General features: G+C 43.9%; 1 protein-coding gene across 2 annotated transcripts in view; it reads right to left on the minus strand.

The window, feature by feature from the left end:
* Positions 1-18,057, minus strand: part of ptgs1 (prostaglandin-endoperoxide synthase 1) — a 50,744-nt gene that overhangs the window by 974 nt on the left and 31,713 nt on the right. For both annotated transcript variants that reach the window (XM_046347690.1, XM_046347691.1), the window contains one exon: positions 11,653-11,800. In XM_046347690.1, coding sequence (XP_046203646.1) covers positions 11,653-11,800 — 148 coding nt within the window. The remainder of the gene's footprint in view (positions 1-11,652; positions 11,801-18,057) is intronic.

Here is an 18,057-nt window from a genome sequence, read left to right on the forward strand (position 1 = left end):
GCAATTCAGTTGCAGCACAATTACATCAATAGAGCACATTTAAAGCAAATTAATACATTTACATTTTGGTTATTTAGCAGATGCTCTTATCCAGAGTGACTTACAGTTAGTGCCTTTATCTTAAGATAGCTACAGTGTATTCGGAAAGTATTCAGACCCATTGACTTTTTCCACATTTTGTTATGTTACAGCGTTATTTTAAAATTGATGAACAATTGTGGACACAGTACTTCATAAAGAGGTAGGTATTTGAGAATTCTTTGAAAGTTGTGCAGGGACTCAGTATCCCGAAGGTAGGGCGAAGCTGGTTCCACCATTTGGGTGTATACAATACAGTAGAGAAGTATAAAAGAGTTCATCAGAAACACATGAAGTTAAAGAGAAGACTGGTTTGAGATGACAGGACGACAGACTGTAGTTGGCTTCTTAACCTATAAGAGTCTAATCCCTGTCTAATCTGGGGGGGGGGGTACTACTAAACTATATGGAATTGTTTTAAGCAGGTCACAGCAAGGATTATTTTGCTATTTTATTTAGATTTTTAAATACCCTTTGAAATATATATATTTAAAAAATCATTTGGATTTACTGCTATTAGCCCATACAAACGCATTAAATAACATATTTTTGGGGACTACCTAAAGGAAGTTCGTTTTTGTTATATTTTTTTACATGTATTTTTACCCTTATTTTTGTCACTAAACAGTCTCCATATATACTGTACTTCCATACATTTTTTGACTGGTACTGGGGGGCCTTCGGATTAGTTTTATGAGGCCTGTGGGCGTCCTAGAGTAAAACAACAACATGTACGTATCAGTGAGTGTGTAGCCCAAATTTGAGCAAATTTATAGAAAATTGAATACATAAGTATGCACACCCCATAAGTCAATAGACTAAGAGCTTTGCACACAATTTTCAAGCCAATTTAAGGCAAAACTAACTCGGCCATTCAGGGACATTCACTTTCGTCTTGTTAAGCAACGGCAGTGTATATTTGGCCTTATGTTTTAGGTCATTGTCCTGCTGAAAGACTGTCTCCCAGTGTCAGAAAACAGACCAAACCAGGTTTTTCTCTGTGCTTATAGCTGTATTCAGTTTATTTTTTATATAAAAATAAAAAAACTAGGTTATTGCCAATGATAAGCATACCTATAACATGATGCCACCACCTTGAAATGATGAAGAGTGGTACTCAGTGATGTGTTGTATTTGCCCCAAACATAACACTTTGTATTCGGGGCAAAGTTTCATTTCTTTGCCACATTTTTTGCCGTTTTACTTTAGTGCCGTATTGCAAACAGGATGCATGTTTTCTAATATTTGTATTCTGTACAGGCTTCCTTCTTTTCACTCTGTCAGTTAGGTTAGTATTGTGGAGTAACTACTATGTTGTTGATCCATCCTATCAAAGTCATTACACTCTGTAAATGTTTAAAAGTCCCCGTTGGCCTCATATTGAAATCGCTGAGTGGTTTCTTTCCTCTCCGGGAACTGAAGTAGGAACGACGCCTGTATTTTTGTTGTGTCTGGGTGTATTGATACACCATCCAAAGTGTAATGAATAACTTTTCACCATAATCAATGGGATATTCAATGTCTGCTTTTTAACCTTTTTACCCATCTATCAATGGGTGCCTCTCTTTGGGAAATGGGAAAACTTCCCTGGTCTTTGTGTTTGAAAATCACTGCTCGATTTAGGGACCTTAACCTATAATTGTACGTGTCGGGTACAGAGATGAGGTAGTCATAAAATAATCATGTTAAACTACACTATACAGTGCATTCAGAAAGTATTTAGAACCCTTGACTTTGTCCACATTTAGTTATGTTACAGCGTTATTCTAAAATGGATTTAAAAAATATCCTCAATCTGCACACATTTTTACATTTACATTTAAGTCATTTAGCAGACGCTCTTATCCAGAGCGACTTACAAATTGGTGCATTCACCTTATGACATCCAGTGGAACAGTCACTTTACAATAGTGCATCTAAATCTTAAAGGGGGGGGGGATGAGAGGGATTACTTATCCTATCCTAGGTATTCCTTAAAGAGGTGGGGTTTCAGGTGTCTCCGGAAGGTGGTGATTGACTCCGCTGTCCTGGCGTCGTGAGGGAGTTTGTTCCACCATTGGGGGGCCAGAGCAGCGAACAGTTTTGACTGGGCTGAGCGGGAGCTGTACTTCCTCAGTGGTAGGGAGGCGAGCAGGCCAGAGGTGGATGAACGCAGTGCCCTTGTTTGGGTGTAGGGCCTGATCAGAGCCTGGAGGTACTGAGGTGCCGTTCCCCTCACAGCTCCGTAGGCAAGCACCATGGTCTTGTAGCGGATGCGAGCTTCAACTGGAAGCCAGTGGAGAGAGCGGAGGAGCGGGGTGACGTGAGAGAACTTGGGAAGGTTGAACACCAGACGGGCTGCGGCGTTCTGGATGAGTTGTAGGGGTTTAATGGCACAGGCAGGGAGCCCAGCCAACAGCGAGTTGCAGTAATCCAGACGGGAGATGACAAGTGCCTGGATTAGGACCTGCACCGCTTCCTGTGTGAGGCACACAACACCCCATAATGACAAAAAGAAAGAGGTTTCTTAGAAAAGTTAAATGTATTAAAAATAAAAAACAGAAATACCTTAGTTAGATAAGCATTTTGCTATGAGACTCGAAATTGAGCTCAGGTGCATCCTGTTTCATTTGATCATCTTTGAGATGTTTCTACAACTTGGAGTCCACCTGTGGTAAATACAATTGGACAAGATTTGGAAAGGCACACACCTGTCTATATAAGGTCCCACAGTTGACATTGCATTTCAGAGCAAAAACCAAGCCATGAGGTCGAAGGAATTGTCCGTAGAGCTCAGAGACAGGATTGTGTCGAGGCACAGATCTGGGGAAGGGTACCAAAACATTTCTGCAGTAATGAAGGTCCAAGAACACAGTGGCCTCCATCATTCTTAAATATAAGAAGTTTGGAACCACCAAGACTCTTCCTAGAGCTGGCCGAAGGGGAGAAACTTTACGACGGACAACCATTTCTGCAGCACTCCACTAATCAGGCCTTTATGGTAGAGTGGCCAGACGGAAGCCACATGACAACCCACTTGGAGTTTGTCAATAGGTAACTAAAGGACTCTCAGACCATGAGAAACAAGATTTTCTGGTCTGATGGAACCAAAATGGAACTCTTTGGCCTGAATGCCAAGCATCATGTTTGGAGAAAACCTAGCACCATCGCTACGGTGAAGCATGGTGGTTGCAGCATCATGCTGTGGGGATGTTTTTCAGTGGCAGGGACTGGGAGACTAGTCAGGATCAAGGGAAAGATGAATGGTGCAAAGTACAGAGAGATCCTTGATGAAAACCTGCTTCAGAGCGCTCAGGACCTCAGACTGGGGCGAAGGTTCACTTTCCAACAGGACAACGACCCTAAGCATACAGCCAAGACAACACAGGAGTGGTTTTGGGACAAGTCTCTGAATGTCCTTGAGTGGCCCAGCCAGAGCCCGGACCTGAACCCATCCGAACATCTCCGGAGAGACCTGAAAATAGCTGTGCAGCGACTCTCCCCATCCAACCTGACAGAGCGTGAGATGATCTGCAGAGAATAACGGGAGAAACTCCCCATATCAGAGCCGGTAAGCCCTATACATTCACTGCGGAAGTTGTGTAGGGCCCCACAAATTACACAAGGGCCCTACCTCCCCCTCATGTCAAAGCGGGTGTCAATGTTTACAACTTCCATGAGAGAATAAAGCTGAACTATCCTTCTGGTCATGAAAAGAGAAAAAATAAAACACCATGAGAGTGAATTGCGGGAACAGCAATCAGGTAAACCTGGTTTCTCTCCTCTCCAAGTTTGATGTCAGCAAATAACAGTACCGTTAACTACTGAGCACAATATGTGCCGAATTGTTCCTTTACTCATAGAATGTATTATTTTTGTGGAAGTTCATATCCAAAACCCAAGCTTGGAGTATTTATTTTAAAAAATTATAATAAAATAAAATAAAATTATGCATTAAGCACAGCTTTATCATAACTCCTCTCAAAAATATCTTAATGCTAGCTTTCAGTGCATCTCTCTAGTCTGTGTCTTGCTAACCTAGCTGGGCAGAGCATATCTTGATCTATCTGTGTCTTGCTTGCCAGCCACTTCCATGGCTGTGTTGTGACTTTGTGCCTGACAAAGTGAAACACCTTTGCCCCAAATAGATGTGTTTATAAACTGCAGTTCAGAAAAGATAACCGTGTCGCGCGTGAACATGTGTTTATATGCATGTGCACAAAATGAAACCCGCGCTTTCCAGCAGCATCCTCTAATGGGGACCAGTCCAGACAATATATGGGTGTGATGTCACTCCTCATAGGTGCAAATCATTTAAAAACAAGACAATGATTATCTAGTCTCTCAGTCAAGGTTTAGTTACAACTCTGGACTAATGCAAGATGGAAAGCAATGGATTGACACAGACTATTGATTTATATATTGAATTTAAAATGTTGATTAGCTGAGCATGCTGGGAAATATGGATACACATCTCTCAGTAAATAATAATCATCAAGTATTCAGCCAAGTCAGAGTATAAATAGTATTTTATATTTGAAAATGTATAAAAGGAAATATGGGGGAGCCAGTTTGAATGGGCCTGATGCAGCTGATAAAATTAATAATAGTATTGTTATCTATCATTTACAGGTACTATGCTTAAGTTTGTCAGTAGAGGAGATGCTGGATCATCAGCCAGTACAAGCACAGACTCAGTTGATCTACATCCAACCTCAGCCAGTAGACCCAGTACAGCCGGTTTCAGCAAATACTAACACAGACCCAGTACTGGCAGCTTCAGCAAGTACTAATACAGACCCAGTACACCTGGCTTTAGCAAATGCTAACAGACGTCTTCAGCAAGTACTAACATAGACCCAGGTGAAGTACAGGCATCCTCAGCCAGTACTAGCACAGACCCAGTACAGATGGCTTCAGCAAGTACCAACACAGACCCAGTACAGCTGGCAGCTTTAGCAAGTACTAACACAGACCCAGTACAGCTGGCAGCTTTAGCAAGTACTAATACAGACCCAGTACACCTGGCTTTAGCAAATGCTAACAGACGTCTTCAGCAAGTACTAACATAGACCCAGGTGAAGTACAGGCATCCTCAGCCAGTACTAGCACAGACGGCTTCAGCAAATACTAACACAGACCCAGTACAGCTGGCAGCTTTAGCAAGTACTAACACAGACCCAGTACAGCTGGCTTCAGCAAGTACTAACACATACCCAGTACTGCCATCTTCAGCAAGTACTAACACAGACCCAATACAGCAGTCTTCAGCAAGTACAGACCCAGGTGAAATACAGGCAGCCTTAGCCAGTACTAACACAGACCCAGTACTGCCGGCTTCAGCAAGTACTAACACAGACCCAATACAGCAGTCTTCAGCAAGTACTAACACCGACCCAATACAGCAAGTACAAACACAGACCCAATACAGCAGTCTTCAGCAAATACAAACACAGACCCAATACAGCAGTCTTCAGCAAATACAAACACAGACCCAATACAGCAGTCTTCAGCAAATACAAACACAGACCCAATACAGCAGTCTTCAGCAAGTACAAACACAGACCCAGGTGAAATACAGGCAGCCTCAGCCAGTACTAACACAGACCCAGGTGAAATACAGGCAGCCTCAGCCAGTACTAACACAGACCCAGGTGAAATACAGGCAGCCTCAGCCAGTACTAACACAGACCCAGGTGAAATACAGGCAGCCTCAGCCAGTACTAGCACAATCAGAGGTGTACAGCCAGCATCAGATACAAGTAGCTCAGACCCTAATAGAACAGTTGCTGCTCCACTAAATGACCCAGCAGATTGGCCCTCAGTCTTAACAGACTTTATGAGGACTGAGTTGGTGCACGGAGGTCCATTCAAACCAGGAATGGATTGTTATGACCCTAAAGACAAGTCGAGAAGAGGTTTCCATTCAGGCATATTACAGATACAGCTGTCAAATGGGGGAAAGATTACCAGGAGCTGGCTTTCATAACCAAAAACAACACTATTGTTTTTGCTGTAAGCTCTTTTCTACAAAAGAGTACAAAATAATAAAGGAAGGTGTGAATGACTGGTCAAATATCAACACCATGAGGGTAGTCCTGAACACACAGATAATATGAATAAGTGGAGAGAACTTGATCTGCGCCTAAGTTGGGGACAGACTCTTGACCAAATTCAAATTACAATTTGAGGCTGAAAGAGATGGCAGGATCTCCTTACACATTTAATAAGTATCACCCAGTCTCTGGCTGAAAGAAACATTCAGGGGTCCATCAGACAAGCTCTTCCAACCAGATAATGGAAACTTCCTAAAAGAGGTTGAATTACTTGCAAAATTTGACCCCGTTATGGAAAATCATCTCAGCAAAATTAAATATGGAGGGACACATACTCATTACCTTGGGAAGCGCACACAGAATGAGCTGATACAGATGAGTGACAAGTTTCTGGAAGAAATAGTAACTCAAGTAAGAGACTCAAAGTACTTCTCCATTATCTTGGACTGTACACGTGACAGTCACCAGGAGCAAATGTCCATTATTCTGAGAAGTGTGGCTTTAAAGGGAAAGCCAGAGAACAAGGAGCACTTCCTTGGCTTTGTTAATGTTTCAACAGGCTTGAATCTGTCCACTGTCATCTCAGATAAGCTGAACGAGCTTAAGATTCCATTTGAAGATTGCAGAGGACAAGCTTATGATAATGGGACCAACATGAAGGGCAAGCACCAAGGAGTACAAGCCAGACTGCTCAAAAAATATTCCCAGAGCCCATGTGGAGCACATACTCTAAACCTTGTCATTGCAGATGCTGCCAAATCTCCAAAAGATCCAGTTGGGTTTTTGTGCAAAAGCTCTTCACCTTTTCAGCTGGCACATAAAGATGGAGTGTTTTGAAGAAACACGTGAACATAACCGTGAAGTCATGGAGTGACAAGATGGGAAAGTAGGCTCCAAAGTGTTCTGCAATCAGGTATCAGGCTTAAGGTTCGGGAGGCATTACTGGAAGCCAGACAGACGATCAATGATCTTGTGGCCAAAATGGAGGCACAAGCACTTGCAGAGGAAGTTGGGTCCTACCGCTTCTTGATTTGCTGTGTTGTATGGTGTGAGATACTGACAATGACAAACAAGGTGAACAAGCACCTCCAATCCGCCTCAATGTAGTTGGATATCACAGTGAATTTAGTCTCAAATGCAAAAGGCCTCACTCACTACTTACAGGGAAACTGGATTCCCTGAGGCCCAGACAACAGCCAAAAGCATTTGTGAAGAAGTGAATGCTGCATCAGATGACCTGGCCTCCACAATCCCCCAACCAAATTGAGATGGTTTGGGAGTCGTGCCGCAGAGTGAAGGAAAAGCAGCAAACAAGTGCTCAGCATATGTGGGAACTCCTTTAAGATTGTTGGAAAAACAACATTCCAGGTGAAGCTGGTTGAGAGAATGCCAAGAGTGTGCAAAGCTGTCATCAAGGCAAAGAGTAGCTATTTGAAGAATCACATATATTTTGATTTGTTGAACACTTTTTTGGTTACTACATAATTCCATGTGTTATTTCATAGTTTTGATGTCTTCACTATGTAGGAAATAGTAAAAATAAAGAAAAAACCCTGAATGAGTAGGTGTTCTAAAACCTTTGACTGATAGTGTATGTAAAATTGATTTCCTTTTCTGTTGTTGGTTTTATACATTTGCAAACATTACTAAAAACCCATTTTTGATTTGTCATTATGTGGTAGTGTGTAGATTGATTAAGGAAAAAAATAACAATTGAATATATTTTAGAATAAGGCTGTAACTTAACACAATGTGGAAAAAGTCAATGGGTCGGTCAGAGTACTTTCCGAATATACAAAAGTATGTGGACACCCCTTCAAATAAGTGGATTCGGCCATTTCAGACATACCCCATTGCTGACAGGTGTATAAAATCGAGCACACAGCCAAGCAATCTCCATAGACAAGCATTGGCAGTTGAATGGCCTTACTGGAAAGCTCAGAGACGTTCAACGTGGCACCGTCATAGGATGCCACCTTTCAGTTCATAAAATGTTTGCCCTGCTAGAGCTGCCCGGCCAACTGTAAGTGCTGTTATTGTGAAGTGGAAACATTAGGAACAACAATGGCTCAGCCGCCAAGAGGTAGGCCACACAAGCTCACAGAGCGGGACCGCAGAGTGCTGAAGCGTGTAGTACGCAAAAATAGTCTCATTGGTTGCAAAACTTACTACCGAGTTCCAAACTGCCTCTGGAAGTAACGTCAGCACAAGAACTGTTCGTTGTGAGCTTCATGAAATGTGTTTACATGGCCGAGCAGTCGCACACAAGCATAAGATCACCATGCACAATGCCAAGCGTCATCAGGAGTGGTAGTTTTCCACCATTGGACTCGAGCAGTGGAAATGCATTCTCTGGAGTGATGAATCACACATCACTATCTGGCAGTCCAACGGACAAATCTGGATGTGGAGGATGCCAGGACATTATAGATGATTCTGTGCTTCCAACTTTGTGGCAACAGTTTGGGGAAGGACCTTTCCTGTTTCAGCATGACAATGCCCCCTTGCACAAAGCGAGGTCCATACAGAAATGGTTTGTCGAGATCGGTGTGGAAGAACTTGACTAGCCTGCACAGAGCCCTGACCTCAACCCCATCGAACACCTTTGGGATGAATAGGAGCGCTTTTGGTCATGTAGTGTATTATTGCTCATTGTTTACAGACAGATTATTTCACTTAATTCACTGTATCACAATTCCAGTGGGTTAGAAGTTTACATACACTAATTTGACTGTGCCTTTAAACAGCTTGAAAAATTCCAGAAAATGATGTCAATTAGCCTATCAGAAGTTTCTAAAGCCATGAAATCATTTGAGTCAATTGGAGGTGTACCTGTGGATGTATTTCATGGCCTACCTTCAAACTCAGTGCCTCTTTGCTTGACATGGGAAAATCAAAATAAATCATTTTTTGTAGACCTCAAGTCTCGTTTGTCCTTGGGAGCAATTTCCAAACACATGAAGGTACCACGTTCATCTGTACAAACAATAGTACACAAGTATAAACACCATGGGACCGCACAGCCGTCATACTGCTCAGGAAGGAGATGCGTTCTGTCTCCTAGAGATGGACGTACTTTGGTGTGAGAAGTACAAATCAATCCCAGAACAGCAAAAAAAGGACCCTGTGAAGATGCTGGAGGAAGCAATTACAAAAGTATCTATATCTACAGAAAAACCGCTCAGCAAGGAAGAAGCCACTGCTCCAAAACTGCCATAAAAAGCCAGACTACAGTTTACAACTGCACATGGGGACAAAGGTCATACTTTTTGGAAAAATGTTCTCTGGTCTGAAGAAACAAAATCAGAACTGTTTGGCCATAATGACCATCGTTATGTTTGGAGGAAAAAGGGGGGTTTGCAAGCCGAAGAACACCATCCCAACCGTGACGCAAGGGGTGGCAACATCATGTTGTGGGGTTGCTTTGCTGCAGGAGGGACGAGTGCACTTCACAAAATGGATGGCATCATGAGGAGGAAAATTATGTGTATATATTGAAGCAACATCTCAAGACATCAGTCAGGAAGTTAAAGCTTGGTCGCAAATGGGTCTTCCAAAAGGACAATGACCCCAAGCATATTGCCAAAGTTGTGGCAAAATGGCTTAAGAACAACAAAGTCAAGGTATTGGAGTGGCCATCACAAAGCCCTGACCTCAATCCCATAGAACATTTGTGGGCAGAACTGAAAAAGCATGTGCGAGTAAGGAGGCCTTACAGACCTGACTCAGTTACACCAGCTCTGTCAGAAGGAATGGGCCAAAATTCACCCAAATTATTGTGGAAGGCTACCAGTGGAAGGCTACCAGAAACGTTTGACCCAAGTTAAACCATTTAAAGGCAATGCTACCAAATACTAATTGAGTGTATGTAAACTTCTAACACACTGGGAATGTGATGAAAGAAATAAAAGATGAAATGGGTCCTGGACTTCCTGACGGGCAGCCCCCAGGTGGTGAGGGTAGGTAACAACATCTTCACCCCGCTGATCCTCAACACTGGGGCCCCACAAGGGTGTGTTCTCAGCCCTCTCCTGTACTCCCTGCTCATCCATAACTGTAGTGGACGACACTACAGTGGTAGGCTTGAATACCAACAACGATGAGACGGCCTACAGGGAGAAGGTGAGGGCCATCGGAGTGTGGTGTCAGGAAAATAACCTCACACTCAATGTCAACAAAACAAAGGAGATGATCGTGGACTTCAGGAAACAGCAGAGGGAGCAGCCCCCTATCCACATTGATGGGACAGTAGTGGAGAGTGTAGTAAGTTAGGCTCCTCGGCGTACACATCACGGACAAACTGAATTGGTCCACCCACACAGACAAAGTTGTGAAGAAGGCGCAGCAGTGCCTCTTCAACCTCAGGAGGCTGAAGGAATTTGGCTTGTCACCAAAAGCACTCAAACTTTTACAGATGCACTATCGAGAGAATCCTGTCGGGCTGTATCACCACCTGGTACGGCAACTGCTCCGCCCACAACTGTAAGGCTCTCCAGAGGGTAGTGAGGTCTGCACAACGCATCACAGGGGGCAAACCAGCTGCCCTCCAGGACACCTACACCATCCGATGTCACAGGAAGGCCAAAAAGATAATCTAGGACAACAACCACTTGAGCCACTGCCTATTCACACCGTTATCATCCAGAAAGCGAGATCCGTATGCTGGAGACAGCTTCTATCTCAAGGCCATCAGACTGTTAAACAGCCATCACGAACATTGAGGGGCTGTCTCCAACATACTGACTCAACTCTAGCCACTTTAATAATGGAAAAATGTATGTAATAAACATATCACTAGCTACTTTAAACAATGCCACTATAAATAATATTTACACACCTTACATTACTCATCTCATATGTATATACGGTACTCTATACCATCGATCGCTGCAGCTGTACATAGTCTATTGGTAAATAGCCCACCCATTTTCACCTACCTCATCCCCATACTGTTTTTATTTATTTACTTTTCTGCTCTTTTGCACACCAATATCTCTACCTGTACATGACCATCTGATCATTTATCACTCCAGTGTTAATCTGCAAAATTGTAATTATTCGCCGACCTCCTCATGCCTTTTGCATACAATGTATATAGACTCCCCTTTTTTTCTACTGTGTTATTGACTTGTTTATTGTTTACTCCATGTGTAACTCTGTTGTCTGTTCACACCGCTATGCTTTATCTTGGCCAGGTCGCAGTTGCAAATGAGAACTTGTTCTCAACTAGCCTACCTGGTTAAATAAAGGTGAAAAAAATAAAAATAAACTCTATACCATCTACTGCATCTTGCCTATGCCATTTGGCCATCACTCATTCATATATCTTTTATGTACATATTCTTATTCATTCCTTTACACTTGTGTGTATAAGGTTGTTGTTGTGAAACTGTTAGGTTAGCTAATGGGGATCCTAATAAAAAAGACTAATACCAATACCAACTGCGCATGCAACCTTTTATGATGCAGCCGGGAAAATGGTTCTATAGAAGCTTTTAGTATCATCGTAATTTCCAAAACTCTAAATATGTAGTCTTACCAGTGAAGTCAGAGAAAGATGTGTAGGGCCTCAGGTTGAACCTCTTCCTGTACTCGTTGAAGGGTTGGAGACGCAGAGCCCTGGACTCTTCAATAACACCCTCGGCCACCTTGGTCACCACTGGGTGGATGTTCTTCCCACCTCCTATCTGAGAAACAGAGAAAGGATTAAAACCAACTTAACCTCTGACCCCATACCCATAGGTACTGGTGTAGACTACATCAAAAAGGATCAGACGGGCATCACCTGTATAAATATAGGATGCATGAATGACTACATGAAAAAAAGTATTCAAAAGAAACAGGTAGCATAATAGCTCTCGGATGGATAGTTGATATGGATTGATTTGGTAATGGGGAAGAGAATGATCTAGGAAAGATAAACATGTTCAGACAAATAAGAAAGCGAGAGAGCTTAAAACTGCACTATTCAAGGCAAGCATAGTGTGATGGAAAATGTTACGTTTGTGCTTTTCTAATAACCAATTTCTGTGTTCATGCAAGTAACTGATTGAACAAATTCTCACTATTGTCTCAGCTTGGAGACAAGAAGCCTTGTGAGGTATTGGTCTGTCACATGCATGAACCAAATGTTAATGATGAATTATGAATGATGAATAAGTTAAATCATGCCTATGTAACGTGTATATAAGCAGGATTTAAGAGATCTAAATGGGACTGCCCCGATAGTACACATCTGTCAGGAGCTCTATGGTGCATCAAGTTTATTGGAACATCTCCAGTTAACTGTTAATAAACTATGATTAATTAAAGATTGACTTCGAGTGTCCCTGTGTAGAATTTCCACAACAATAGAAATCTAAAAACAGGTGGCTACGTCTGTTCTTTCACTTAACTCTTCCTGAGTAACCAATGACTATAACAAGCAGAGGATTGCTTCTCAGGCTACATGACAGAAGGTGAGAAAGGTGCCATCTCAGCAATTGTATATTTTGTATACAGTGGGGTAAAAAAACCTTTAGACATGGTAGTGACTGCATACGAAGAGGAAGTTATAAAAACCTTTAGACATGGTAGTGACTGCATACGAAGAGGAAGTTATAAAAACCTTTAGACATGGTAGTGACTGCATACGAAGAGGAAGTTATAAAAACTGCAGTTGAGGGTCAGCTACTCTAATGTGGTCTGGGTGAGAATGGCCCTCCCGAGAAGGGCCCTAAATGTGTTACTTCATATACGGTATACACCCACAGGACTTCACAGTACACGGATTACATTTACATTTACATTTAAGTCATTTAGCAGACGCTCTTATCCAGAGCGACTTACAAATTGGTGCATTCACCTTATTACATTCCGATTGTGTGTCACTGATCTACACACAACACCCCATGTCAAAGTGGAATTATGTATATTTTATTTATTTAAAAAAATTGAAAAGCTAAAATGTCTTGAGTCAATAAGTATTCAACCCTTAGTTAATTGTATTTATTATGAATCCCCATTAGCTGCTGCTGGATCCTGCTAAATTAAGGCAGTTGTAACCTCAACATTTCATTTCATTACAGTACAACGGTTTGATTTGTTTGATCGTAGCTAGCTACATAGCTAGCTACATAGCCGTCTTTGTATCAAAGATAATTGTGTAGTCTAGAGCAATTTTCTAGGTTAGCTAGCCAGCTATTGTCGTTCTTTTAACGCAACGTAACGTAATCAACACTGCTAGCTAGCCAGCTAGCCCCCGAATAGCAGCACTGTAGAAACTATTACACTCAATGGAACGACTTGATTAGTGTAGTGTCAACAACGCAGCCACTGCCAGCTAGCCTACAAAGTCAACAACGCAGCCACTGCCAGCTAGCCTACTTCAGCAGTACTGTATCATTTGAATCATTTTAGTCAATAAGATTCTTGCTACGTAAGCTTAACTTTCTAAACATTCGAGACGTGTAGTCCACTTGTCATTCCAATCTCCTTTCCATTAGCGTAGCTTCTTCTGTAGCCTGTCAACTATGTGTCTGTCTATCCCTGTTCTCTCCTCTCTGCACAGACCATACAAACGCTCCACACCGCGTGGCCGCGGCCACCCTAATCTGGTGGTCCCAGCGCGCACGACCCACGTGGAGTTCCAGGTCTCCGGTAGCCTCTGGAACTGCCGATCTGCGGCCAATAAGGCAGAGTTCATCTCAGCCTATGCCTCCCTCCAGTCCCTCGACTTCTTGGCACTGACGGAAACATGGATCACCACAGATAACACTGCTACTCCCACTGCTCTCTCTTCGTCCGCCCACGTGTTCTCGCACACCCCGAGAGCTTCTGGTCAGCGGGGTGGTGGCACCGGGATCCTCATCTCTCCCAAGTGGTCATTCTCTCTTTCTCCCCTTACCCATCTGTCTATCGCCTCCTTTGAATTCCATGCTGTCACAGTTACCAGCCCTTTCAAGCTTAACATCCTTATCATTTATCGCCCTCCAGGTTCCCTCGGAGAGTTCATCAATGAGCTTGATGCCTTGATAAGCTCCTTTCCTGAGGACGGCTCACCTCTCACAGTTCTGGGCGACTTTAACCTCCCCACGTCTACCTTTGACTCATTCCTCTCTGCCTCCTTCTTTCCACTCCTCTCCTCTTTTGACCTCACCCTCTCACCTTCCCCCCCCTACTCACAAGGCAGGCAATACGCTCGATCTCATCTTTACTAGATGCTGTTCTTCCACTAACCTCATTGCAACTCCCCTCCAAGTCTCCGACCACCACCTTGTATCCTTTTCCCTCTCGCTCTCATCCAACACTTCCCACACTGCCCCTACTCGGATGGTATCGCGCCGTCCCAACCTTCGCTCTCTCTCCCCTGCTACTCTCTCCTCTTCCATCCTATCATCTCTTCCCTCTGCTCAAACCTTCTCCAACCCATCTCCTGATTCTGCCTCCTCAACCCTCCTCTCCTCCCTTTCTGCATCCTTTGACTCTTATGTCCCCTATCCTCCAGGCCGGCTCGGTCCTCCCCTCCCGCTCCGTGGCTCGACGACTCATTGCGAGCTCACAGAACAGGGCTCCGGGCAGCCGAGCGGAAATGGAGGAAAACTCGCCTCCCTGCGGACCTGGCATCCTTTCACTCCCTCCTCTCTACATTTTCCTCCTCTGTCTCTGATGCTAAAGCCACTTTCTACCACTCTAAATTCCAAGCATCTGCCTCCAACCCTAGGAAGCTCTTTGCCACCTTCTCCTCCCTCCTGAATCCCCCCCCCTCCTCCCTCTCTGCAGATGACTTCGTCAACCATTTTGAAAAGAAGGTCGACGACATCCGATCCTCGTTTGCTAAGTCAAACGACACCGCTGGTTCTGCTCACACTGCCCTACCCTGTTCTCTGACCTCTTTCTCCCCTCTCTCTCCAGATGAAATCTCGCGTCTTGTGACGGCCGGCCGCCCAACAACCTGCCCGCTTGACCCTATCCCCTCCTCTCTTCTCCAGACCATTTCCGGAGACCTTCTCCCTTACCTCACCTCGCTCATCAACTCATCCCTGACCGCTGGCTACGTCCCTTCCGTCTTCAAGAGAGCGAGAGTTGCACCCCTTCTGAAAAAACCTACACTCGATCCCTCCGATGTCAACAACTACAGACCAGTATCCCTTCTTTCTTTTCTCTCCAAAACTCTTGAACGTGCCGTCCTTGGCCAGCTCTCCCGCTATCTCTCTCAGAATGACCTTCTTGATCCAAATCAGTCAGGTTTCAAGACTAGTCATTCAACTGAGACTGCTCTTCTCTCTATCACGGAGGCGCTCCGCACTGCTAAAGCTAACTCTCTCTCCTCTGCTCTCATCCTTCTAGACCTATCGGCTGCCTTCGATACTGTGAACCATCAGATCCTCTCCACCCTCTCAGAGTTGGGCATCTCCGACGCGGCCCACGCTTGGATTGCGTCCTACCTGACAGGTCGCTCCTACCAGGTGGCGTGGCGAGAATCTGTCTCCTCACCACGCGCTCTCACCACTGGTGTCCCCCAGGGCTCTGTTCTAGGCCCTCTCCTATTCTCGCTATACACCAAGTCACTTGGCTCTGTCATAACCTCACATGGTCTCTCCTATCATTGCTATGCAGACGACACACAATTAATCTTCTGATGACCAGGTGGCGAATCGCATCTCTGCATGTCTGGCAGACATATCAGTGTGGATGACGGATCACCACCTCAAGCTGAACCTCGGCAAGACGGAGCTGCTCTTCCTCCCGGGGAAGGACTGCCCGTTCCATGATCTCGCCATCACGGTTGACAACTCCATTGTGTCCTCCTCCCAGAGCGCTAAGAACCTTGGCGTGATCCTGGACAACACCCTGTCGTTCTCAACTAACATCAAGGCGGTGGCCCGTTCCTGTAGGTTCATGCTCTACAACATCCGCAGAGTACGACCCTGCCTCACACAGGAAGCGGCGCAGGTCCTAATCCAGGCACTTGTCATCTCCCGTCTGGATTACTGCAACTCGCTGTTGGCTGGGCTCCCTGCCTGTGCCATCAAACCCCTACAACTCATCCAGAACGCCGCAGCCCGTCTGGTGTTCAACCTTCCCAAGTTCTCTCACGTCACCCCGCTCCTCCGCTCTCTCCACTGGCTTCCAGTTGAAGCTCGCATCCGCTACAAGACCATGGTGCTTGCCTACGGAGCTGTGAGGGGAACGGCACCTCAGTACCTCCAGGCTCTGATCAGGCTCTACACCCAAACAAGGGCACTGCGTTCATCCACCTCTGGCCTGCTCGCCTCCCTACCACTGAGGAAGTACAGTTCCCGCTCAGCCCAGTCAAAACTGTTCGCTGCTCTGGCCCCCCAATGGTGGAACAAACTCCCTCACGATGCCAGGACAGCGGAGTCAATCACCACCTTCCGGAGACACCTGAAACCCCACCTCTTTAAGGAATACCTAGGATAGGATAAAGTAATCCTTATCAACCCCCCCCTTAAAAGATTTAGATGCACTATTGTAAAGTGGCTGCTCCACTGGATGTCATAAGGTGAACGCACCAATTTGTAAGTCGCTCTGGATAAGAGCGTCTGCGAAATGACTTAAATGTAAATGTAAATGTATTGCTACTACTGTATCAAAGGTATTATCTAAGTGCGTTTCAGAGATATGAATGTCATCTGTTACTAGTTAATGACTTCATGAACATTGTTTCTTCGGCTACATATGTTAACGTGGGCTATTTTTTTGCACTTTTCTGGGATGTTTGTTTTCATTGCTTTATTGGAAAGTATAGCAGAAGTAGACATGCTTATGCTATTTATGTTTGTGCGGGGTGAGCTGCTCACAATGGACTTCCTATTGGGCACACCACCTTAGTGAAACTCTGGTTCATAGGCACATTAATTACTGCATACACTATCTATGGGATCAGCAGAGGCATAATGGCAAGCTTAAACAAGTGCAGGAGTAAAAATGTGCTTAACAAGTGACCTAAAAAAGTAGCACTGACTGTGTGCAATAATAGTGCTTAATAGTGTTGAATATCATTTTGCGCATGGTGAAGTTATTACACTTTGGATGGTGTTTAAGGCATCCAGTCACTACAAAGATACAGGCGCCTTTCCTAACTGAGTTGCCAGAGAGGAAGGAAACCACTCAGGGATTTTCACCATGAGGCCAATGTTCACTTTAAAACAATTACATAGTTTAAATGCTGTGATAGGAGAAAACTGAGGATAGATCAACAACATTGTAGTTCATCTACAATACTAACTTAAACGACAGAGTGAAAAGGAAACCTGTACTGGAAAAAAATATTCCAAAACATGCATCCTGTTTGCAATAAAGGCACGAAGGTAAAACTGCAAAAACTGTGGCAAAGAAATTAACCTTATATCCTGAATACAAAGTATTGTATTTAGCTGGTTTGAAATGTGGCTTGAAATATCAGATTCCATGTGCTTTTTGGCTGTTCAGACTGCAGGAAAAAATAACAGATTCGAATCAGATATGCAAATAAATAGGATTTGAGTCACTTTAAACTGCCATCTGCCAATTTAGAGACTTACTCAGAAAGACTCATAGCTGTTAATCGTATTCACACTCAGGGGTGTGAATACTTAAATGAGATTTCTGTATTTAATTTCCAATAAATTAATAAAACTCTCCATCTCTCGTACATAGCATTTGCCTGGCTCAAAAGAAGAACTACAACAACACACACATCAATTCAGTTGAAGTCACTTTGGTAGAAATAGAAAATAGATGACATTTTTCAGAATTTTTGTTTACTCCCTGAATAGACTGACTTCAATTTGAATTGACCCTAACATTGACACACAATCCTATCAGACAGATCATTATAGCCCAGATCTGTATGCACTGTAGACAACATTCTATGTAGGGGAGAGTGCCAGGTAAGTTGATCCAACGAGTTAGTTGAGCAACCCTTTGTTTTGTTTGGAAACAAAATGAATAAATGTGACCA

This window comes from Oncorhynchus gorbuscha, linkage group LG04, assembly GCF_021184085.1.
Source record: "Oncorhynchus gorbuscha isolate QuinsamMale2020 ecotype Even-year linkage group LG04, OgorEven_v1.0, whole genome shotgun sequence".
Taxonomy (NCBI): Eukaryota; Metazoa; Chordata; class Actinopteri; order Salmoniformes; family Salmonidae; genus Oncorhynchus; species Oncorhynchus gorbuscha.